Below are 25,699 nucleotides of genomic sequence, written 5' to 3' on the forward strand. Positions count from 1 at the left end.
GCCACCAAAATGAGCTTTGGTGACCCTGGTTTGGCTCTTGCACTTAGGGTCAAAATGAGTTGTTTTTATTTTCGCCTTCTCTGTGACCGCTACCATCTCTTCTCATTTGGATGCTCTTCCTCCTGGTGTCTCTGCCCTAAGGGTGGTTTAAATTGGATATCAGGAAAAATTTCTTTTCTGAAAGAGTGGTGAAGCATTGGAACAGGCTCTCCAGGGCAGTGGGGGATTCACTGTCCCTGGAAGGGTTCAAACAATGTATAGATGTGGCACTTTGGGACATGGTTTAGTAGGCATGTTGGTATTGTGTTGATGTTTGGACTTGATGACCTTAGAGGTCTTTTCCAACCTTAACAATTCTATGATTCTATGGATGTGACTATGGTAAAGTACTGAAAGACTCAACATCCTCCCAGGGCAGGAGTGTGCGATATGCGTCTTCACTTTCAGAGGTGAAACTGGTGAGAGCAATGACTATTTTCTGTGTCATACTGGTGGGGTTAAGGTGGGTAAGTTGTTCCTGGTGGTGTGTCCTCTGCATCCGGTAGGGACCGAAGTGGGTTGGGACGAGCATCATCGAGTCCAACCATTCCTAACACTCCCTAAACCATTTCCCTAAGCACTTCATCCACTGTTTAAGGAAAGGGTGGATGAAGTGCTTAGGGACATGGTTTAGGGAGTGTTAGGAATGGTTGGACTCGATGATCCAGTGGGTCCTTTCCAACCTGGTGATTCTGTGATTCTGAGCAGAGTGCCAGACTGCAGTAACTAGTGCTAACCCACTTCCCTGCTATATGCAAAACGCTTAGAGGAGCAATGGGAATTTCTGCCTGACCTCAGCTGGTGTGATCAACTGATGCCCTGAAGCATGAAAATAAATAGCTCTGACTCATAAGAACAAGTGGTGCAATTACTTTAGCTAGGATAAAATATTTGTAAGTATCTAATCCTTCTCAGTACCGTGTGCAGAAGCGAGTACTTATTTTCCCCGCAGCTCCCTCTTCCCCGCAGCAGCATGACTCCATGCAAACCAGGAGGCTCTTGAACTCCCCGTGCCTTGGTACCTCTGTTCCCACAGCCCTTGCTCCGAGTGGGGACCGCGGGATGGAGGCGCAGCCCCAGAGGTCACTGGGAGTGGAGGTCATTTCTCTTAGTTTGGGGTTGTTTTGTGGCTTTGCCTTAAAAATCAGGACAAGAAAGAGTGTCCGGAGGCCTGGTAGCAAAAGGCCAGTTCAGAAGGAGCAGAATGCAATGACGTGAAGCTCAAGGAGTCTCCTGGTTGGCTGTGCAGGGCGTGAATGCAGCCTTTAGGGTTTCTCCTGCGCTCACTTATGAAAAGAAGGGGCTCATTCTGGCTCAAAATGGGTTGTTTGGCCTGGCTGGCAGCAGTGAGGGCTGTGCCAGGCTTGGGGCTGGCCGGCTTGCCTCGCCTCTTTAGCCTGGATGCGGTAGAGGGGAGATGGGAATCCACCGGCAGTGGGAGGGTGGCAGCAGTAAACCCCATTAAACAACAACATAGAAGGTGGATTCAGTTGTAAACTTAACTTTTTGTTTTCCCTATAATATTATCCACCAGGTGTGTCTCTCCCCTGGATTTGTGTTTTAATTTTGATTGTTAATCACTGCTTAGCGGTGGGGAGCCCTTGGCGTCCCCTCGCCCCACGCGTGGATATGCGTCTAATCCCTCCCGACCCACAGGTGACAGGAGCTTTGTACCAATGTTAAACAACCAAGTCCTTGGAGGCATCGACTAGGAAAATAAACTGCTTAATTCGCAGGATGGTGGAGTTGTGACGGGGCTGCTGTGTGTGGCTGGAGCTCACCGTTAACATCTCACTTGGCCCAGATCTTGGCACATAGACGCTGCCTAATCAATGCAGACACACGGAGGTGACGTGGTGGGCAGAGGAGAACCGTCAAGGAGAAGTATTTGGATGGCGTCCTCAGACACAGGGTGTGAATGTTGGGGTTGTCCCATACATGGACAGGAGTTGGACTCCATGATCTTTGTGGGTCTCTTCCAATTCAGGACAGTCTATGATTCTATAAGTTATGCTCTGAGAAGGGTGAGGGCAGTGCCATTCATTCTACCGGCCGGGCTTGGGTGGATTTCTGTCTTGTTCTCACTTGTGATGCCCTGGAGTCATTCCCAGGGACAAAGCTGATCCCAATGCAGAGCTAGGATTTTTCTTACTCAAACATTTCTTTTTTTTTTCTTTTTTTTTTAGACTAGATTTGGCCCAACAGTGATTTAATGATAGTTTTCTTAAATTTAGACTTTTTTGGCTTTGTTTCAAGCACTTGCTATTTCAGTACTAATTGTTAAGTGAAACACTCAGTTCACAGCAAAACATTTTAAGGTTTTTTTTTTTTCCTTAATGCTTTCAGCAAACAGAAAAATCACTTAATCTCATGGCTGTGCCCTGATGTCCGATCTGTGCTATATATGGATAAATGTACATGGCAAAAACATTCCTTTTTTTTTTTTTTCCCTCCCTTTCCCCCCCCCCCCCCCGATTTCACAGTCAGCAGGAAAATAGCCCTGACTTCAGCTGTACTCTTACAGCATTAGCATCTTGCAAGGACCTGACCCGAGCAGCTGGAGGGGTGCGGGTTATTGCTGCAGACTGTTTGAGTGCTTGCTGGAGGCACCTGAGCATCTCTCACGGTTTTCCGGGTTTTTTGCATGACCAGGGAAAATGACTTGCTATCTCTTGGAGGATCTCTAGCACTGGACTTCTGTGTCTGAACCACTCTGAGTCTCGCTTGCAGTCGAGCTAAAACTGAGGGATCCTATGAGCATCCTGTGGTCCAGTGCTGCCCTCACCTATGTTCCTCATCCTCCTCTGAGCCCTGGAGCTGTTGAGGGGCTGCAGGTTTGCCCTCTTTTCCCTTGTTTCCAGGTCATCATTGGGGTACCTTGGACCAAGTGAGCTCTACCTGAGGTGGGACTTCATCTCCTGGAGCTGGGAGAGCAGGATGAAGCACTCCCAGAATAATAGGATTTGCTTTGTTTTAAGGAGACCAAAATAAGCTGTTTCTTATAGCTGTTCCTTCTCTGGAAGATGCCCATAGCAAAAAAAAAAACCACCCAGCCTGGAGTACAATGCTTTTTGGATAGCAAATAGTTGGTGGGACAAAGCCAGTTTTGGAGAGCCTGAGGCCAGCGTTGTGCCTGCTCAGCACCCACACACCATCAGGATGAGGTCTCTCCGGAATGCTCGCTGCCCAGCAGCTTGAGTATTCCTGCCAGGTTCCTTGAAACCGAAAATGCCTCAAATGCACACAACTAATTACTGTCTCCTGCCCCTGGAGAGCGCGGGTGATTTGAGCTGTGAGTCCTGTATCTTGATCGTTCCTTGGGAAAGAAACAAAAACAGGCTTGTACCCGCGGTCCCCGTGGACTTGAGAAGAAGTGTGACTCAGGCTTGATTGCATTGCTCTGTCTGCCACTGTGATATTAAAAATGTTTAATAAACACATTTGGAGCGCGGATTGACGTCCCTGCCTTTGGCTCCCTTTGGGGGCCAAGTGCTAAAGTTCACTGGGGCAGTTGTCTCCTGCTGTGGTTGCTGGTCTGGCCCTAGTGTTGTCCATCCTGGCCATGAGCTGGGAAGGCACTGGAAGTCATCTGTTTCCCAAGGGGGTAATTTCCTAGATCTTAATGCTACGGCTGCCCTGGAGGAGACTGGGCTGGCCCAAGGCAAATCTCCAGGCTTTACTGCTTCTGAGCCCTTAGGACATATATATATATATATATATATGTGGGTTTTCCTCTCTTAAAAATGGACCCATGTTTTGCATCGCAAAGGTGATGTTTTGCAGTTTAGTGGGTTTCATTTTTGCTCATCTTTCTGATAAGAAGAGACAAAAGCCTCCCCTTCGCACCCACAACCTTCCCACTGAAATGCAAACACCCTGGAGAGACTTTGGCTTGCCCTTCTGACTGAAACCCACTAGCTGCTGCTTTTTCTTCCGTCCTTCCTCTCTTCCTACTAAAATGAAGTGGTTTGCATCATTTCCCCCCTTGTTTCAGCCAACAAACATGTTTGTTTCTCCTTAATTACCTGGGTGTCAATGGGGTCCTTCATCACTGTCTTTCCTCAGCCGGTTCCTTTTCATTTCAATGTGTAGCAGATAATCAGAAGCCTCAGTTGCAAATCCTGCAAAATCCTCCAGACGTGAATCTGGAAAATAACCGAAAAATGACCTTCAGATGACTTTCCATGTCTGTGGAAATTAAAATTAACTGGACTGATTTGACTGGCCTGAGGGGAAGAAGGTATTTAAGAAAAAAAAAATAATAAAAAAAATAAAATAAAGAAATCTGACAAATGAGGCAGGAAATTTCGAGTGTCTCAGGTGAACAGAAACATTAGAATATGTATTAGTTATAAATGCTCTAGCGTAGGGTGCCTGAAATGGTTATAGGAAAATAATTTGTGCGTACGCATGAGGAATGCATGGGAGATGTGCCCGGCTGCAGGAGGAATGCGACCCTGGGAACTGGTATTCCTGCAGCTGGCAGGGAGCACAGGACGTTCTGCGCTCGCTTGGTGGGGGACCTGGGGGAGTTAGCTCACTGTCGTGTGCTTCACTATCTACATGAAGATTTATTCCGGTGGTGCTGGCAGCTCTGCCGGATTTCGACCCTCACTTTTGCAGTGCATTGCACAAACGCGGTGGAGTGCAGGGGTCTGCTGCTGGCTGAGCGAAGGGATGTGGTGTACGGGTGTCTGCGTGCTGGTAGCTGTGGAGCACGAGGTCCTCCTGGAGGTCACGCTTCAGTCCATATCCCCTGCACTGCCATTGTTGTATCTCACCTGTGAGGTTTCATCCATATGGACAAAAAAGCTGGAGCTGATGGACATGGGACAGAAGGTGGCTGGAGATGCGCACGGGGTTTATCCTCTTGGGATTTCCCAGGCCCTGGGCTTTTTCCTCAAGCAACAACGTTCCCAGGGCAGTCATGCAGTACTATGACACCATGAAATATCATCCGTGCCCTCATGTCAAGGGGACGCGTGTCCCGTGACAGCCCAATGGAATAGCTGTCATCTTCTATCTACTGCTTGAGTGTGCTCTGTGTCTTAGCTGATATTTGGGGAGGTGAAAAGAGACTAGATGAAGGCAGAGCAGCCAAAAGCACGGTGTCTGGAGGGGGGAAGGTGTTCGGGGTGTTGACTTGAAGGAACGTATCATTTCATTGACTTGAGAGAGTGCTGGGGTTACGTGACAGCCCCCCATTTCCCATTCTCCCTGCACTACTGGCAGAGGAGGAGGTAGTGGAGTTGGAAAGGAAGGAGTGAAAGATCGGCTCAGTGGGTGTATGGTAGCCAGCTGAGGTTAACTCGTCCCAGAAGGCAGGCAGTGTGCATGGAAGCATGAACTGTCACCCAGTTCAGGGCATGGTGCCTGTGTTGAGGTCCTTGGGGTTGTACGTTTGAGCCTACAGCCCCCAGTCCCAGTCTGGGGCTGCTGGAGAAGGGATCCCCTTGCTCTGCAGCTTGAAGGGTCTGTGCTGTGGTCCAGCCCATTGCTTGGTCTCTGCCACTGTGTTGTGTTTGCATATGGACTTGTTTGTCAGGTTGGGCACCAGCACTGTCTTGACAAGAGAAAGAGATTTAGAGCTCTGTAATCCATGCTTGTCCATCCTAATTACTTCCCTTATCAGCCTTCAGGAGAGTAACTTTACAGTAGTAATTAGTCTGTTCAAATCCCACCCTATCTTAATAATTAACACAGAGTTACAGTGGGAGGGGAGATTCTCTGTTTCGGGCTGAAAAAGTCCTTCTGGGGGAAAAGCAGCATGGATTTCTTAAGCAATATTTCTTAGGCATCTTAGGCAATCAAATGCACAGGGGACAGCCTTGGGGAGGGCACAGGGAGGCTGCAGGATGACCACAACCTGTAGCAAGGAATGCAAGCCAAAATTGTGTTTATGTAGTGTAAGGTTGGATGTTTTATTACGGGAAGTGCTTGGCAGGTGCCAGTGATGCAGTATCGGACTGGCGAGCATCTGCGGTTTGCCTGGGCTTCACCTGGAGCTGTGAGCATCCAGCTCTGCTAAAAATGAGCCCATTCATCATCTCTAGTGTTGAGACGCAGCACAAAAAGGGCAGTTTGACCTAATACTGCCCTATAGCAGCTGCAATTACTGGGGTATAATTCATTTCAAATGGATCCAGAGATTTCCTTCCATTAACATCCGGAGTGAAAAAAAATAGAGTGAATGGGCAGGATTCACAAACCAGGCAGTGACCAGCCCAACAGTCATTGCACGCGGGGGGTAAGTTGCATTTTGCAGAGGCAAAGGGCAGGATTGGACCTAGCAAGACTCCTACTTCCTTCTCTGGGAAGACACTGGTTTTCAGTTCTGGTGTTTAAATGAAAATCTTCACCCTGAGTAGAGGTAGCAATGTTGTGTGTGATGGGGGGATCAAGGGCAGCCACGGTGGCAAATCTCTCGCAGAAGAACACGATTCTCTGCTTTTTCCAAGTAGAAGGGCTTTAGTTCGCATAACCGAAGTCTCTTCAGGCAAGTGTGTTGGTTTTTGTTATGTCTTTTTTTTTCAGAAGGAGACCCACAAAAGAAGTTTGCAGGAGATGGGAAAAGTGAGTCCCGGGAAAGTGCTCCATTCTCATCATTTTTAGGATGTATTGCTGGGACAGGATGCGCAGAGACTGTGTTGTCAGTTTGGATGTTTAATGCTGCCTCAACTTGAAGATCTGGCTGTTGGTATCAAATTTGCTGGTTCTTTGAAATGGGTTAAATCTCAATTCAGTCTTGTTTTGTGCTTTTTGGAATGAAACTGTTAATCAGCAAGGTGGGTCTGAGGAGCATAAAGCGCTTTTGCATGCTGTGTTAGTTCTGGGAATGAATGCAGCCGTGGCGATTGCGCTCTGGAGCTGACCTCTGTCTCCAAGGAGCCTGCCAGTAAATGTACGTGAAGGGAGGGATGGAATTGAAATCTTTTTTTAGGCTGCTCCTTTAATTTCAGACATTTTCTGTCTAACCTGGCTCTGGGAAAACTAAAAAAAAAAAAAAATCTTGGATTTTATTGCAAGCCCCAAAGGCTCATACTAATAGATCGGTTTAAAGCTGGCAGTAATACCTTCCAGAAAGTGTCTGCAAAACTATCTGAAGGCTACCCTGCCACCACCTTCTAAGTATCTCTGTCCTCATTGGCTTTTTCCATCCCTACTCCAGGTGTGTTGCTTCGCTCCAAAGAAGATCTGCTTCTGCCAGGTCAGCCTGTCCAGGTCAACCATTGGACATAGCCAAAAGGGTTTCGGATCCAGTGGAGCAGCGATATGGAGGGAGTCCCCTGTCTGAAAAGCTTCTCTACCTTCCCATGCCATTACCATGGATAATGTATTTCCCTTGGCTTCTTCCAAGATGAATTTGATCCCTGCTATGTGAGGGGTGCCAGGCAGGTGTCAGGCTCTGATGGATGGGCAGGGACACTAAGCAGTTGGGTAACAATCCCACTTGGTCGTGCCCCTTGGCTCCTTGCCCTGCTCCTGAGCTGGAGACACAGCCTCTCTGCAGTCCATGTTTCCCCTCCATCATCATTGTGCTAAATTGAAGAGACAGCTCCGTTCAATAATTCATAACCTCACATAGACTTTATAATATTAAAGGAGGGGGGAAAAAAAGACCCTTTGCTTTGTCCTTCCTCCGTGCTGGAGGTAGAGGAGCAGAAGTGATGGAAGCTTTGTCCTTCCTCCGTGCTGGAGGTAGAGGAGCAGAAGTGATGGAAGCTTTTGGGTTCCATTCTGTGTGTCTGACTGGATGGAAGGATGAATACAAATTCCTCCTTGCAGAAGACCTTCAGAGTGGTACAGATGTGGGACATGCAAAATACCTGTGAAGGTGTGAACGTTGTGTTGGAGAAGGCTTTGTGAGTGATCTGTGCAAGGGACAAAGAGGAATTGTCTGCTAGGATTTTACTTTGTTTGGTTTTGAGTATATTGAAATTATTCTCATGCTTAAGTCTGGCTTTCAAATGGGATTTGATCAGTCAAAAACTAGGAATTTACGGAAAACCAGCAAAACTGGCTCTGCAGCAATTTTTTGTGATGAGTTTTGAGCTGTTCTCTCCCCGTCCATGTAACTTAACCTCACACAATCCCTGTGTAAATTATGCTGCTTCCTTTGGCCATAAGGTGAGATGCTGGATTTATCCTCCACCCATCCAGGCTTATTTTCATTCTTTTACAGACTTTCCTGAAATCTGGGTAGAGGGTGCTGTGCAAGTCCGAAGTGTTTGATTGTTTAGAAGTCACTGGAGTATCTTGTGTTCATTATTTTAACAATTGGAGAGAGGGTTTTATTTTCTCCAGAATCATAAACACAATCTTCAGTGTGTTTTATGAAAACAATAAAGCTAAACTCTAATAACCACACATTTTCCTTGCTTTATGTGCACACATCCTTGGGGAACAGGGCCTCAAGGACTCATCTTGCTCTGCTTTTAACAGGGTTTTAATGCGCTCAAGTTGGTAAGTGGTGGAGAGCTAGATTATGAATTTGCTTTGGTACCTAAAGGAATTTTCTTTGCCTTTAAAAATTCTCAAGGTGAGAAAAAAAAGGGCACCTCTAGAAGAGAAAGCCAATGACGCAGTGCAAAGATTTTAGCACTGCGATCCAAAAATCAGGCTTCATTTGAATGCTGTGTATTGCAAATTCCTCTGTACGAGGACTAATTAGCTTTCTTGCATCTCTTTGCTGTCCTGTGAATAATACTGTTTTCTTTCGGAAGAGATCTGAGGCTCTCAGAGGCAATTTATAAAGGAGGATGCTCTGCTACAGATGGAGAACCAAAGCAGGGAGATGAAGAGATGCAGTTCCTAAAGTATTTAGCCACCTAATGGGTTTTTTATTTTTGAGTGCAGAAGTAGGTTAGGGCCCAGGCTTGTCTGCAATAGTGATTTTTGGATTGAGAACTCACTTAACAAGACAGTTTTCCATGTCAAACTGCTAAGAAATCCAAAATACCACGGAGGTGCTTTGGTTTTGAAGGCTTTTTTGTGTGGGCCAGGGGAGAGAATCCCATCTTTTGGCATTTTTTCAAAGAAGAGGATATGCCCGAGTGGGGAGTTGTCATGTGTGCTGTAGTCGCCCCAGAAAGAGCAAATGGCCATGGGCTTGGCTGAGCCATGCCTGGTGCTTGTCTTTCACCCTTTGGTTGAAAACTACATTCATTCTTTCTGGAAGGGGTGGATGGAGAGATTATTTTCCTCTTTCCACCATGGGAAAACTTCGAGATAATACGTATTTTCCATTGCAAACCAAGATGAGGTTCAAAACCTCAGAAAAGCCTCTTAGATCTTGTTGGGAGCAGCTTCTCTGTTTGTTTGGTTTCAGTGCTGTGTGAGTTAAATATACAGGCTGCATCTCTGCCTTCAGAAAGCCCCAACAAGGCCAAGTAGATTCATGAATACCTGAATTTATGAATTCCTTGGGTGAGTGGCAGGGCCAGGGGTTGAATGGAGAGTTCTTCAGTTTCTTCATGTAGCAGAACTGGGCAATGTAAAGGATCTCCAGGCTGCACTTATGGCTCATTCTTGCAAGTATGATGTGCCAGGAGCAGGATCCCAGTGTGTGGGCATCAGGAGGGATGATTTGTTTCTGTAGATTATGAAATCATAGAATGCTTTGAGTTGGGAGGGATTTTAAAGATCATCCAGGTCCACCCCCCAACCCCTGCCATGGGCAGGGACACCTCCCACTGGATCAGGTTGCTCAAAGCCCCATCCAACCTGGCCTTGAATCCTGATGATCCTGAAGCCTCAACACAAAAGGGCTGGAGCCTTGAAGGAAGGTGGATCTGTATGTCCGGTGCCCAAATGATACCGGAGAGAGGAAAAGTTGGCGGGAGGGAAGTGGAGGAAGTGAAAGGTGTTGCTGCTGCTGACATGCAGAAGACAGTGTGTAAATGCACTCAGGCGCCTGTCTTCTTGGGAGGGAAGAGCTTTGAGCCAGAGGTCTGTATGGACACTCACTTATGGTCCCAGGCGGCAGGATTTAATTAGCGTGGGCTTTAACGCGATGAGGCTGCTTGACACTGTTGCCTAGTCAAGCTTACATGGAGTTCTCGCGTCCAAAGTCCTTTGATGCTTGTCTGAGAGTATCAGAGCTCTCTGGTTTCTTCTCCGCAGAAGAGTGATAAATGTGTTTAATTTTTGCAGAGCTTGTAGCCTGTTTTTATCCCAGGATCTGTCTCTTGAGGTTCTATTAGCTGATGGTGTCTGTAAGAAAAAGTCAAAGCAACTAGACAGGAACAGCCGTGGAATTGATGTAGGAAGCAAGAGCATGTTTTGGAGATAATGTTTCTCGTTCTCACTGTTACTACGTGCTGAGTTTAGGCAGTGCATTTCCAGTTCTGCTGTAGTTTTACAGCTGCTGCCTGCCAAAAAATCCTCCTGCTGGCCTGCTGCTTAGGCAGGCTGTGAGCTGAACGCTCTGGTTGTGGTGGGTCAATGCTCTGGTCCATGGGAGAGTCCCTGCTGGGCTGGGGGACAGGGACAGGCAACAAGACAGGTGACAAATACTCTTCTGCCCACCGCACGGCTCTGATAAACGTAGCTCAGAGGAAAGCTTGGCTTGGCTTGCTGAACGCTCCAGGTGGCAGGAGGGGCTCCGTCTGCTCCGGGCGTGGGGAGATGATCACCCTACCTTTGAATCTGGGAGAGAGACAATTTGCAAACATGTGTTGATGCGTTCCCGTAGGAAGCCAGGCACTAAATCATCACCTTGCAGCTTGCGTGCAGATTCATCCAGGGAACCTATTTAATTAGGGGATAAATTTAGAAATCAATTATTATTTGCAGAAACAGTTTCTTTCCCTCTAATGAGGTTGTAAGGAATCCTCCCCCTCTGCCTCTCTCCCGTGACCTCTGTGTATGCAGATCAAGGGTGGAGACGCTCCATGTCTCTTCTTTCTGCGCGTTGGTGGCCCTTTGTGGGCAGCTGCCACAGAGCTTTCCCTGAGTCTGTTAGGACAGCAAATGCAGGTACAACCATGAAACCACACTGCTTTTGGATGTAATGGTATAATAATGATGCAGGCACCAGGTCCACTGTTAGTGGGGACGTGGAACAGCCTCTCCTAAAGGGGTAGGAGGTGGAGAGTGATCTGAACCTGACAAGGAAGAGGGAAAAGACAAAATAAAGAGGTAGTGCTGGAATAGGGTGGTAGCTTCGTTGTTATGATGAGAGAGAAGGATGAGGGGGCAGGAAGAGCCTCATGTAGCATTTCCACTGGTGGGGAACGCCAACCAACAACATGGTTGGAGAAGGATTTGAGACCATATGGGATGATGGTGAGTTGGCAGAGGTTCGGCAAAGTTGGGTTGAGGCTGCAGTGACAGCAAAGCTGAGCTTCCTCTGCCTGTTTGGGTGGGTGTGGCACCAGTGGGCTTGAGAAACCACCAGAGCTTAATTAACTTCTGGGCAAGCACAGTGGCTGGAGACCTCCCAGTGCCTGGCTCGGGCTGGCATCCACACGGCATTGTTACCCTGACATTGTCACAGGCTTTAATGGCCTGGCCACCGCCTGGCAGTGTGGCAGAGTTTTCCAGCGCCCCAGGATTGCTCTCTTATTGCATCGGGTGAAGCACTTGTTGCATGACATGGTGGTGTCTGCATCTCCACTTGCGCTGCTGGAGATGGGGATCCTGCTTATGCCAAGCCAGGGTGATGTTCGTATTTGTAAGGACATCGCTGCTTCAGGCTTTGGGCTCGTCACTTCTAATCTCTGACAAATTGCTTTGCATCTCTTTTGCCTTAACCACTTCTAAATGGGGAAAATTTATTTTGCCCATGGGCTCCGAGAAGCCTTAATAAATTCGATTGCTTTTATTATTTTGGATTTTAATGTCTCCTCATCTTATGAAGCCACTTTCTGGGCCCTCCAGCGACTTCTCCGTGCTCTTAGATCAGCTGCTTTGAGTCCACTTCATTTCACTGCGAGTTTGTCCATGGAGAGGTGAGGATTTTCACAGCTACGTCTCAGTAAATCCTTTTGCTTCTGGCAGCCTGACAGCTTGCAGCTTCCCACCGCAGCCCTTTGCTCCAGGGCTGAGGCTGTCTGGGTGGTCTGTCAGGCTTGGTTGAGGGTCTGGCACCCCAGGATAACACACTTCAGGAGCAGCAGCCTGTTTTTGCATAGCCCTGCTGTGCTCCTCTCCTTTCCTGCAGAAACCCAGTGGTGCTTGGCCACTGGGAGGCTGTCGATGTGTCCGGGACTGATGGCATCCCTCTGGACTAAACAAATGTGCAGGTTGCTCCAGGCTAAGATGTAATTCTGGACTTTTAGAGAGAAGTGATCAGCCAGCTCCTCTCCTTTGTGCTGCTGACTCGTCCTTGGATAAGGACGTCCATCTCTCAGGAGGTAGAACCATCCTAGTGTTTGTCTCTTTAGAAAGTGGCAAGACCTCTTTCCTTGCCTGCTTTCTTCTCCTCTTCTCCCCATCCCACTCAGGGGCATGGGGAGTTTCTACGGGGACCACCCAGTGCTCGAGAGCTGATTGGGGTGAGAGGTCTGTGGAGGAACCTTGCCAGAAAAATTGCTTTGCTTCACAGTTTGCGCAGTGCCCTGAGCTATCAAACTACCTTATCATTTTAAGAGATGTGCTTCCCAAAGAGAGACATTTAAAAATGCAGAGAGGTTATAAAGCACTTGGCTAGTTTTAATGAAGCCCTGAGCGATGCTCACCCTTCAAGGCTGGCACTGTTTGCTTGTTTCTCGGAGTACGCTGTGCAGAACGGTGGATGCTATAAAACGGATGTAGCACTCGGTATTGTTGTGAAGTCTACCCGGCTTTGCAATACTCTTTAAGTCACCTGAACAGGTCACATTGCCCTTCTGCTCCTGCTGAAGCTTTCAGGGAAGAGAAGCATGCTCTCCACTGTGTGACCTGTCCTTTCACTGTGTGACAGCCCTCCTCTGCCCACCCTGCTGGGCGCTCCTCTGCTCTGCTCTGCTCCCAGCCCTCAACTCCTTCAGAAACTCAAAGAAAAAGTTGCAGTCCCCTCTATCACCCGCATGGGGAAGAGGCCATAGGGGTAGTTTTAAAAACATGAAACATTTTCTCTTTGCACAAGCCTTACCTGGTGCCATAATGACTCCTGTGGCTGCTCCTCTGCCATGGTGTCTGTATTTGTGCTGCTGGCCATCACAAAAAAGGCATCACCACCCCAGCCTCACCAGCCTGTGTCAAGGAAAAGAAAGCAGGAAAGATGCAGGCAGACTGGGGCTAACGGCATCTTCTCTGTTTTCCTGTGAGACTTGGGTTAAAATATTGGTAGAATCCACCCAGCTGTGTTTGCTCGTGCTGGTGTTTGCTGGCCACTCGGGTTCAGAGTGGTGCCTTGCCCATGCCTTGCCTGCCCAATTCTGCCTCCCTTTTGCTCTCTCAGCTACTGTGAAAACTTAAAACGAGTGGTTATCGCACATAGCAGCTCTTGCTCGGTAGCCTCCGGTAGTGTCATCAGACATACAGATCCCTTCAGGCTCCAGGCAAGGCTCCGGTGTCACCGTGCAGGCTGTGATCTGCGGCGGTGGGCAGTAAGGCTCCAAGCACCAGCACCTCAGCTTATCTGAGCTACGCCTGGACTTGAGGATGAAATAGGATCTTTTCCTTGCCCAAATGTGGTGGGAATAGACTCTCTAATGCCTGTAGTGATCCTGCAGGAGCCAAGCTGGGGTTTTCAGGTGTGCTGGAGTCACATGTGGGTCTGGGGTGATGATGGAGAGATGTCGTGTGTGGCAGTGGGTGCGGGCTGGTACCCAAAGTAGGGCAGAGCAGGTCCCTGGAGGGCTGAGCAGAATTACCTGCCCTGATGCAACAGATCTGATCCCCTGTGCTTTGCTGAATTTTCTGAGCGAGGACATCCCTACTGTCTTCATAAAAACCTGTCTCATTTAATCCATCCTTAAAACAGCGACAGGCCGGGGCTGGCAGTGCTGTGTGCCTGTTACCTGCAGAAAAGCTTCCTTGTCAAATGCAATGATTTATTTAACAGGGATTGATAGTTGGGCCATCAAAAACTTGTGCTTGTTATTTTCAAGTAGTCTTTTTTTTCCCGACTTATCAGCTCTGCTCTCTGTTAGTTTTAAGGACCTGAAGTAAGTGGAGAACAGAAGACTTGTGGAGCTTTCTTCGTGCATCTCTACAGCAACAACTTCCATGGGCCAGCAGCTCTTTCTCCTGTGACAAAAGGAGACTCATCTCTTCCTTATTCCTTGCACCTTCAAGAATTCCTTCAAAAGTGAACCCTGTGCCTCTCTTGGGTGAGACAGGAGGCTCCAGAGAAGTGGCAAAGCTTGAGCTTTTCAGTAAATCCCCAAATCAGCTCCAAAGTGAACTCCCGTGCCTTAATTGAGGGGTGGGGATGAAGGGGACAGAGTTGCTGAACAAAATCTGTGTGGCAAAGCACTACCTTCAAACCTGTCTTGCCCCATCATCTCTGAAGGATACACAGGAGGGGCTCTAATGCTTAAAGTCACTTTCCTTTGCCTTTTTTTTAATGATGACTGCATCAGCCGGATGGATGGCACTGTCAAGTGACTGTGGCTGAGCCCCGCCGGTGCTGTTCCGACCTGGATGCCTCATCTCTCTGAGAACTCTGCACCCAGGAGCGCTCTGCCAGCTGCTCTCCCAAACCTGACATTTCTCATTCAAACCGAGGTGACCCGTCGTGTTGAGCTGCGTGCGAGTAATTTCTATAGGATAAGCTTCACATGCAGTAGCGCCGTCTGCCTGCGCGTGGTTGGCTTCCACCGCTGGTCAACGAGAGGCTCTGCTGACAAATAAAAATGGAATTGAATGGAAGGGAATTGAAAGTCAAAAGGGCCCTGTAATAATTTTAGAGTGCCTGAGGCGCCACGCTGAAGCCCTGGCATTATAAATAAGGGTAATGTACTAAAGACTGAATAGCAATCAAAGCAGCTGTAAGAACGTGGAGTGTGCACTGAGCTTCTTTAAGTGTGTGGAGTCAGATTATGATCTGTGGGCAGTGCAGGCAAATCAGTATCTGCTCGCTGACGTATCTAGGGACCCTACGGCCTGGAAAGGGACTGCAAAGGCTGAGGGGATGTGGGGATGGTGCAGAAAGCTCCAGAGCCAAGAGTGAGAGAGCTGTACTGGAGCAGCCCGATGCTCCGATAGTCTCAGAGTTTTTCCAGGGGGTGAGTCATGGAAAAGGCTGTCTCAGTCCTCCCTGTTCACCCTGTCTCATCTCCTGGACCATCTGTGGTCCATTCTGCTGACCTCTTGCTGCATTTCATAATAATTATATTTACCAAGACCCAAATCCAACGTGCTTGTAAGGTTGGTGGGAGGATGGGAAGAATACAAATGTCCTGGCTGAGTTCACTGTTCCTGACGTTAACTGGAGTAAATCCAGTGCCATTTCTGGGCTCATGAGTGTAATACCATTTCATAGCAGATAGCATGGGCTGCCCCACAAGGGATGGAGCCCAGTCACAGGGTCAGGCATGGAAATTAAAGGGTTGGCATTGGTGCCTACTGAAGCTGGGCAGATGCTATGGGCCATCCTCGGGACAACTGAATGGTTCTAATAGCTCGGCGGTGAAACATGATGGCAGTGAGGAGAACCCTTCTTGAGGTGGGACTCGCTGTCCGATTTTGTGTGCTGGGGGCTGAGTTAGCCAGCTCAATGCATTTATTCTTTTACATCCCTCTCAGGCACCACAGGCTGTGTGTGTCCTGCTCTGTGCCACGTGCAGGCTGACATTCCCTCTTCTTGTGGAGGTGAACGGGCTTGGGAGGGACACTGAGTGAAGGAGTGCCATGTGTTTCAGTATCGTGGGTGCAGATGCACCCACAAACCTTGCTCCCACAGCCTGCACAGAGACTTTTACTGGTAAACAGGTGTAAATCTTCAAGCCCACAAGCTGAGATATATGTGGTGGGCTCCCAGCAATTTGAGATGATACTGATGTTCATGAGGGAAGAGTTACTGGAGTGCTGTGTGGCTCCTCACTGTTGCCAAAAGCATCAAAAAGCTCAGCATGGGAGTCACTCCTGTGTAGGGCAGAGTCTGTACAAAGTCCTCTTCAGCGTTTTCTGAGAAATGCCTGGGAGGATTTCTTGTCCAAGGCACTGTCAGGGTGTGAACAACACCTGGTCACAGCTTTCTGGACCCGTGATGCTGTACTGGCGGCGTGGGACAGGACTGTGTGCTGGGGTCTGAAGGTTGGCTGTCCTGGGGCTGCACAGAGACATGTAGTCTGCTCACAGTGGTGACACTTGTGCTGGTATTGTGTCTTTCACTGGTCTTCGATGGTGCGGATGGTGATGTGGTACTGCTGGTGTCACCCTTGGCGAGCGATGGTTCTTTCTGGCAGCACAGGGGGGTTGCTCTGTCCTGGGGCTGCCCTCACCCCAGGGTGTCTCCAGCCTGGCTGTGGGGAAAGCCAGGCTCCCCATCCAAACTGAGGAGGCTTTCTCACTCAGTTTTTGGGTTCCTTTTGAGCTTGGGATCTGCCCTCGCCTTCAGTCACATTGCTCTGATTTTTAGGGACCCTTTGGTGGCAGCGGAGCTCTGACCGCATCTATGCAGTCTTGGAGGTGGCTGAACGCAGGAGCACACCCCAAACCTGACTTCTCTTTCTTCTCCTTCCAGGTGGTTTGAGCAAAGCCTAAAAATAGCCAAACCCGCTTTACTGCAAATCCCACCTTGCCCTGGGGTACCTGACATTTTGCCCATTCAACATCAGACGCGTGATGCTGCTGACGAAGCAAATGAGATGCAGAGGGACCACTGCCCACAGTATCCGTGGGGTGCCTCATGGACCACCCCAAGACCAAGGCTCCCTGAAGCCCTCTTCCATCTAGCACCATCTCTGGAAACGCGCTGTGTCCCAGCGGACACGCGCAGCGCCGAAGCCACCTCTGAAATGCCCTGCAGCTGCAGCACTGTGCTCCTCACAGACAGGGGCTTTGAAAAGAGATGATCAGAGGGAGCTTGTCATCTTTTTTTTCCCCTCTCCCTTAAACTTCTGAGCTTCTCTATCACTTTTTACGATCTGCAGCTGCGTTTCTGTGTTGCCCTGGGGAGTGCTGCGGGGGGGAACAGGGGAGTAGACGCAGAAGGGAAAGAACATGTTAAAAATTGAGCAGAGGGGAAAGAAATAATGAAGTGAGCTAATGAGTGGGATAAAAAAAAACCCTCACCACATTGCCACCAAAAGACCCAAACTGTTAGAACTGTTAGGGCCTGTTTGACTGCAGAATAGTCCCCTGGGGAGCTTGGGGGAAGCCCCATTACTAGAGTCATTTTGGATCTAGTCTGCACAGAGAGTGATAATCTATTCCGCAGGGAGCAATCCTGTGCTGGCAAGGGCACCGGGGAGAGCTCTCTGTTTATGACTTTCTGCATAAATTTGGTTTATTAGCATAAGTGGTAGCTAGCGCTGAAGATTCTATAAACTAACACTTCACAAGAGGTTGGCGCCTCTGGAGAACATTAACTCAGAAGAGCCCCTGGACTAATAGCAGGAGAAATGGGGTTGCAGGATTAGGGGTGACGCACGGGCAAGAAGAGGACGGCGCAGTTGTCAGGGCTGACTTCTGCGTGAGATGGGATTGTGTTTCTGAGCCTGCCATAACGGGGAATATAATCACTAAAGACATCTCCAGCTTTTCCTCTGCCAAGAGATTAAGGCGATGAGTTGTGCAGGTGAGCTGATGAAGTCTGGCTGCAGGGTGCAGGTCCTGCTGGGATGAAGCAGGTGGTGAGGAAAAAGGCAGAAGGAGCCTGGATCTGTGCACTGGAAATTACTCACAGGCTTCTCACCCGTCACACTAAGGATTTGGTCCTTACAGTAAAGGTGTCCAGCAGGTCCCAGGGTCTGAGCATGCTGAGGAGCAGAGAGGAGGAGAAACACAAGGATGGTTTAGTTATCCAGGACTGGGGAACCGTGCAGGGATGAACTGCTGTAAGCAAAACGGCTTATTTTAATAATGACCTTCAAGAATTAAATAAAAATACAATAATCGCAGTAGATTAGCAAGAACAAGCCAATTAAATACAAAACAGGCTTTGTAAAATGCCATGGCAGATAAGGCAGGGCTGCAACCTCCCGAATAACTGATGAACGTCGAAGCATTGCATAAGGTCTGGGGGGCTGGGGGAAGCTATTCAATATTTCCAGCCTGGCAGCTTGCCCTGGAGAAAGCTGAGGTGAAAAGGCTATCTCTGCCTTCAGTAAAACAGGGTGGGAGGAGGTGGAGAGGAGGAGGAGATGGGTAGGGCGGCCAGGAGCCCGAAGGCACGGAGTAACAATCCTCCAACTTTAATATCTGCTGTTTCATTTTATATTCATCATGTCAGCATAATCTGCTTTTATGGGAATCGTCTTGGTTCCCAACCAAATGCATTTAGGCCCTTTTTGCTTTTAAGTTTGATTGTAATACGAGTTGAAGACCTCAGTGAAATGTTTATATGTAAGGAATGTAGCGACAGTGAAGGAAAAAAATGGAATTAGAAAATCAGTCAGAAGGGCTCTTGCTGTGGTCGCTGCTGTTCCTTGCCTCCCCCCACCGTGTCCTGGGCAGGTGACCTGGTGGACATGAGCCCAGGTCAGGATCAGAGCCCTTAGGGGTTTGTTTGGATTGCTTGTTTGATTTCCAAGGAAAAGAGGGAAATAGTAGTCTTCTAAGACCCAGAGTAAAAAAGAAGGAAGGGCTCTGTGTGCCCATTTTATAAGTTCAGACCAAAGTTAGGTGATGCCAAAGGCTGGTGGGGCTGTGGGGGAAGGCAGTGCTGCCCTTGGGCTCAGCTGAGCTGTGTGATTGGAGATGAAGGGCAGGTGTGGGTTGTTGGGGGCAGCAGGCCAGGTCAGCCTGGAGAGGAGATATCTCTGCTCCCATCGCAGGGAGAAGAGGCTCCTTGGGTTCTCTGCTCACCTGTGGAAGCGTGGTTGGCTTTGGATGGGGTGAAGGTGACTGGCTGCTGCAGGAAAGGAAGACCCTTGTCGTCTCTTCTCTGTTGGGTGCAGTGAGCAGGTAGGAAGATGTTTTGTGGTCTGTTTGGTTGTTTTATTTTGTGTTTTACCCAAGACACTGTGTTTGAACCCCAGCTGAGAACTCCCCATCTTCAAGATGGGAGATTTTAAACAGCTATAGGCTTACAAGTGTTTTTCTGTTGCTGCCCATATAAAACCTTAACTATATCTCATTCTGTTTTGGTGCAGGAATGCCCTTAATTTGTTCCAAAAGCATTTGAAAGCTCTGATAACAGGTAATCTTGCTGCAGACTGTTGTATTTTTCTGATGGATGGGCTGTTGCTGCTGTAACTACCACGTAGATAGTGGAGTGACAATGAGTGTCCAGTGAAACACAGACAGTATAATATTCATGTCAAGCATATGAGGCCAAGAAACTTCCCTATGTTTGGATATTGAAGGGTTCAGCAGCTAACAGGGCTTGAAAAGTCTTTTCTTTTGTCTGAGCAGTGAACGTGATTGAAGGCTTATGATGTCCTGGCAGTGCTGGGAACAGTAATGGCCAGGATTCCTGCAACAGGAGCTGCAGGGCTGAAAAGCATACAGGTATTGATAAATACATGGTAAATGGTACCCAGGCTTGGCAAGTCAACTGTAGTCAGAAATCGCCTCGCTGCGGGTTTTGCTTAAATTTGTGAAATGAATGTTAAATTGAAGTTTCTACTTTTGGAAGAGACCTTTTGAAAATGAAAGCGGCGTATCTTCAGTCTAGGCTAAAATCCAAAAATTTGCCTTTCTCTCAGAACTCCTCAGCAGTGTTCTTGGTGATCCTTTTAAACATCCCAGGCAAAAAACATGTGCGTGCAAGGGAAAAAGTTTGGAGAAAGATTGACCCTGGAGGTTTCTTCCCTGTTTCCCTAATGTGATGTTGCATTTGGGAATCATAGTGGTGGAGTCCTGGTAGCACTCACATCATGTCTGTGCTGTGGTCTGGGCGATATAACCTCCTTTCTTGAGCTCTTCTGGACAGGGAATGGGGTATCTATGACTATCTATGGGCAAGTGTCTCACCACCCTCACAGGAAAACATCTCTTCCTAAGATATGATCTCAATTTCCCCTCTTTCAGCTGAAAGCCATTCCCCTCTCATCCTATCCCTGTACTCTCTGATCAAGAGGCCTTCCCCAGCTTTCTTCGAGCCCCTTTCAGTACTGGAAGCTGCTCTAAGGTCTCTCCAGAGCCTTCTCTTCTCCAGGCTGAACAACCCCAACTCTCTCAGCCTGTCCTTATGGGGGGATGCTCCAGCCCTCAGATCATCTTTGTGGTTTCCTCTGGACTTGCTCCAAAAGATCTCTGTCTTTCTTATGTTGAGGACTCCAGAAGTGAATGCAGGGCTCCAGGTGAGGTCTCACGGGAGCAGAGTACAGGGAGACAATCATCTCCCTCGCTCTGCTGTTCCACTGTTTTGGATGCAGCCCAGGACACGGTTGGTTTCTGGGCTGCAAGCACACATTGCTGGCTCGTGTTGAACTTCTCAGCCACCAGCATCCCCAAGTCCTTCTCTTCAGGGCTACTCTCAATCCGTTCTCTGTGGATCTATAGATCATCCTCTGCGGTACTGTAGATCATCCTCACCTACATGTGACTGTCTCTCTGAACAGAATTAACATGGCTTTGGATAAGCAGAGTCCTCTTTCTTGATGCTTCTGTGCCATCCCATGGCGTGTTTGCCCCTGTGGAAAACGTAGTGATGGCTGTCCCAAAGCTGGGTTACTGCTGTTGCTCCTAAAAGTAGCATTTGTTGTATTTTTAATTAGGCAAGGAGATGCTTTTCAGTACAGACCTTTGAAGTATTGCTAGGAAGATGACTGCAATTAAGCAGAGCTGGTATTACTCTCATTTTGTTCTTATTTTTACCACTATAAGAAACATCCTGTTTGAGCCTCTTTGGAGGCGAGAGGCACAAACTTATCATTTCATTAGATTCCCAGGTCTTGTGCAGGCTGCTGTCCTGCAGCATGAGCTTGATTTACAGGGTAAAGAGTGCAAGTAACACCTCTGGCTACTGATTTGCTCCAGCAAACAGCTATTTATATTAAAAGAGGGAGGGGATTATTAGAAGCGATCTCATTGCTGTGACAGAGATGTGACAGAGATTGTGTGTCCCCTCCAAAGTGCAAGCGTGAGCTCTTGATGGATCCCGTGCACGGTCAGGAGCTGTTTAGTTTTCCTCCTTTGAGTGCTCAGATGTGCATAGAGATTGGGGATAACTACGGGCGCTGTGCTCAGGAGGCAGAGATAATGAGCACAGCCCTCTGATTAGATTCAGGTGACAGTGCAGCCGGCTCAGGTATGGCAGTGCTATAATTAGTGAGGTGCTGAATCAGGGAGTTGGCAGTAACGGGGTAACCTTGTTCCTGCCCTCAGCTGGGCTCTGCAGCGAGGCGAGATCCTGCAGGACCAGGAGTGTCATGGGGGGACTTCTCTGGGAGCAAGGAGTGGTTGGCTCTGCTTTAATCCACAAGGGGAAGCCTGCAGTTTGCTGCTGGAAAAATGTACTGACTTTAAGGGTAAGAAAGCTTACTCCTGAAGAATCAAGAAGTTTTCTCGCTGGTTTGAGATGTGGGTCTGTAGAAGTAGAAGTGCCTGCCTGTGGCTTCTCATGATTCAACACCCAAGTGCCTTGAAACACCTTGTCCTAAAAGGTGTGGGTAACTCCTCTGAAAAGTCTCAGCCAGGCTCATTCCTTCCTTCATCTTCCCTGGGAGCTGGAACGGGATGTGCTTTGCCCAGCTGGATTCAGGAAAATGAAATGTGGAATGCCATTGCAGTTCCCTGTCTGCTTTGCCCTCGGTGGAACAAGCTGCATCCTTCCTGCCAACCCTCTCACAAGTGATGGTCTGTGGCCAAGATGTTGAGGAGAACCTCATTTCCATTCCCACCATGGTGCCGGGGAACCTGAACTCGTACTGTCAGCGCTTCAGGAGCAGACATGCTATGCAGGTCACAGTCCGTTATAGCCAATCACTCTTCCTGAACAGAAAGGAATTGAATTTGGGTCTCCCACGAAGCGAGAGATTGCTGAAGCCCTGGGTGTGGTGACTAAGGGGACCTGACTTGATTCCCATTGCTTATATTGCAAATGGAAAAACAAACACAAAAAAGAGGTGGTGGAAGGAGAAATATTTTGGCTCATTTTGCACTAGTATTTTTTTTTTTCTTTTCTGGTTTTGATTCAGCTGCCAAACTGCCAAATCAGTTCTTTGCAGAGATACGTTTAGAACTTGCTGGGCAGCTGTGGAGCTGTCAGCACTCCTGCCTGTGTCTGCTGCCGCTTGGCCAGGAGCTGCAGCTGAGGCTTGGAGCTGCTGGTCTGGCTGTGCTGGAAACTGCAGATGTGGGACTGGCTTTTGGTTGCACTGTGCCTGGATGGTCCAAGGCCCAAAGCCCCGGGAATGTGGTGCTCTTTTTGATGGGAAGCTCCCTCAGTGGATGTGTGTGCTGGGATGCTCTAATCCCACCTCACCAGGGTGCTTTCACTGTAAATCAGGATTGGGTGGGATGTAAAGCTAACAGAAGGCTTCAGAGAGAGGCCAACAGACGTACAACCCTGAGGTCAATAGATGTTTGTCAAGCTCGGTGGTTACCTCTTCTTGCTGGTGTTCGTTAGTCTGTGCCGGGATTGTCCCCGCTAAAGACTTTTCCAGTGCTACCTTGATATCTGGAGGAAGGTTTCTGATGTAAATGCCAGCGGAATACATATCGATGGATGTGTTTTGGCTCACTTGACACCAAGTGTCCTCCTTCTGCCCATGCCAAATGGCAAACCTCCCCTAGGCTTGGCTGCAGACCTCCTGGAGCTTCTTCCAGCCTTCTGCTGGAAGAGCTGTAAGAGGTTAAAGGCACCCTGTGTAACATGTTATTTACTGCTCTTGCCTATCTAGTCCAGAAATCCCAAGGCACTTCATATTCCCTTGCTTTTTATTAAGTAAGATAACTGTTACTGTTCATACATGGGGGGGAATAGTGGGCCAAAACCCAATGGCCAAGCTCATCCTGCAGATCAGAAGCAGTACTAGGGCTAAAACTCAAAAGTCCTGATTTTCAGGACTGCAAAGAATACAACTTTTTACTGCTGTGGAGACAACTGATCCTCAGTTGCATATTTTGTCCCTGCAGAGATGTCGGGGACCGTGGCTGACATTTCACTGGTGCACTGGAAGCAGCAATGGCTGGAGAACGGCACCCTGTACTTCCACGTCTCCATGAGCAGTGCTGAGCAGCTCTCCCGGGCCACCCCTCCCAGCCTTCAGGAGCCTTCGGAGATAGTGGAGGAGCAGATGCACATTCTTCATATCTCAGTCATGGTGAGTGGAAGCTGCAAATGGCATCTGAGAGGATGAAGGGCAGTTTGGGAGGGGACGATGCTCCAGCCAGATTACAGTGGGAGGGTGGTGACAAGGAGCAAGGTGGCGAGTCTGGTTTGCAAATGTCCATGTCCCTTCTTGGCTGTGCCTCCAGAGAGGGAGAGATATGTTTGAATGGACCAGGAGAAAGAAAGAGTGATTGGTCTTTTGAGAGAATGAAATAAACCAAGGGACTGTAGGGAAGGAGCTGTTGGGAGAGTGACAAGGAAGCTTGTGGTTCTTCTTGTCTCTGCTGGCAACTGGTGAGCAGTGTTTCTCCTTGGTCTTGCATTTGGGCATGTGGAAAGGCAGGATTTGGGCTTGGTTATTTCTTCTTGAAGATTTGAAACTGAATTTTGCCTGTTGAGTGGGTATGGGCTGTAGTGCGATATCCTTCTCTGCAAAGGATGAGCCTGACCTAAAAATAAAAAGATGATCCAGATGCTTCAAATATCTCTATCTCAGGTGTTTGTGACCTTTTGTTAACTTATCATGTATGTTGCCTTTTAAAATGCAAATTTTGGTATCTTAGGAGGTGGTTGCCTACGTATTTGGATCTGGTCCATCCTCTGTGATTTAGAGCTCCCTCTGTAAATTGGGACTAAATGTATTGTCCTTTAACTCCCATTGTGATTAAACTACTGTCAATTGAGTAAAGAAAAATATTAGACTTGTAGACCCTGTGTATGTGTGTGTCATATTGGCCCAAAGAAAGGCTTTTATAGGATTGGGGTTCCCATTGCAGCAACCCTCTGCAAAAGATTCATCTGTTCATATCTTGGAAGCTGCGTGCCATTTCCATACCTTCTGTTCTTCGTTTTGGAAGGAGGAGCAGAGGCGATAGCTGCACAAAGGCTTTTTTTCCCCATTAGAACAAGTAGGATTTGTTTTTTTACAACTTAAATGCGCTTTTTGGGGGTCTTGGCCCTTGCTGGTGGGGCTTTAGATTGGATACTGAGTGCACATGAGCACAGAAAGAGGTTTTACATTAAGGCTGTTGGGCAAGAAAAGATGCAGTATGGTAGCAGGATGGCAGAAGGGAGAGGAATTGAGGACTGCAGCTTGGTGCGTTGGATAGGGAACGTTCCTTATGTCCTGCTAAAAATGTCAGTGCAATGGAATTTTGGAGGGAAAGCCAGTAAAACTGGTGTACTTACAAAATATGCCTGAAAAAATGTGTGAGAGACGGAGCAAGGGGTGAAGATGCCAAACCCAAGCTGGGGTGTGAAAAGCTTGATCCTTGGTTTGCGCGTGGGATTGCTTGACTGCTGTGGGCAAACCTCTACCATGGAGAAGAGGCAGTGGGGAAACACCATCTCTGAGCCTTGTGATCAGTGCAATCGCTTGAATTCGCGGATTTTCTTTAGTAGGGAGAGATTCAGTCCTGGTCCTTAAAACTTGCTGTAGCTGATCTTTCTAAAAACCAATGTGGTGATTGTGACGGATTGATGCTTTGGAGAGAGAAAGAAGGTCCTGCTCAGAGCCTTCGTTCTCTGCACCTCAGTGCAAGAGCAGCGATGCCGGTGAGGTGGAGCTGAAGGCGTCACCGTGTGTATCACAGCAGAAGTGTTTCTGCGTTCTAATCCTGTTTTACTCGGTGAAGATAGCTTTGCCACATCTTGCTGAAGCCAATAGCATGGGAGCATCCGTGGCTTTGGTGTGAGAGTTAACTCATGCCCTGAGCTTCTCCTGCCCTTCTGCAAAAGCAAGGGGAAGACAGGAGAGAAACAAATCTTCCTCTTGCACAGAATGAGCTATTATTATTCTGCTTTGTTTATAAATCCTGATACTCCTGTCGGTGCGAGCTGAGGACCAAGGAAGGGATGCAGGTCCGGGATGGGATCAGGGCTGCGTGCATGTCCCTGGGGAGGCAGAAGCCCTGGGTGTCTCTTCCCTGGGTCAGGATTGCAGCACAGTCTTGAAACATTGCCCAGTTCTTTTAGAAGTTTCATTAACTTTCTGAGTGAACCTGAGCCAAGTTTTGAGTTATTAGCAGAAGATGAATGTGTGTGTTGAGATTTTTTTTTTTTCCCCCCTTCAAGACTATATGAGGTTCTGTAGCTAAATTAAAAAGGGGCGAAAAATCTTTGTTTCTTGGATGAAATATTTCATTCAAGTTCCCAGGTGCTGCTCAGACTGTTTTCCTTTACTTTCCTCACTGCCTGCAGCTACGTCGCATCCCAGTGAGCCCCCAGCTCTCCAGCAGCAGGGTTCTCTGGCCATGCCATGGCTTTGTCCTACCTTGAGATAGAGCTGAACATCGCTATATATCCTCCTTTCCAGCTTCTCAGATACTTCCCTTCCATAAAGCCTGA

General features: G+C 48.2%; 1 protein-coding gene across 2 annotated transcripts in view; it reads left to right on the forward strand.

The window, feature by feature from the left end:
- Nucleotides 1–25,699, forward strand: part of ASTN2 (astrotactin 2) — a 347,344-nt gene that overhangs the window by 33,715 nt on the left and 287,930 nt on the right. For both annotated transcript variants that reach the window (XM_054084080.1, XM_054084081.1), the window contains exon 2: nt 23,158–23,345. In XM_054084080.1, coding sequence (XP_053940055.1) covers nt 23,158–23,345 — 188 coding nt within the window. The remainder of the gene's footprint in view (nt 1–23,157; nt 23,346–25,699) is intronic.

Source organism: Cuculus canorus, chromosome 19, assembly GCF_017976375.1.
Source record: "Cuculus canorus isolate bCucCan1 chromosome 19, bCucCan1.pri, whole genome shotgun sequence".
In the NCBI taxonomy this organism is placed as follows: Eukaryota; Metazoa; Chordata; class Aves; order Cuculiformes; family Cuculidae; genus Cuculus; species Cuculus canorus.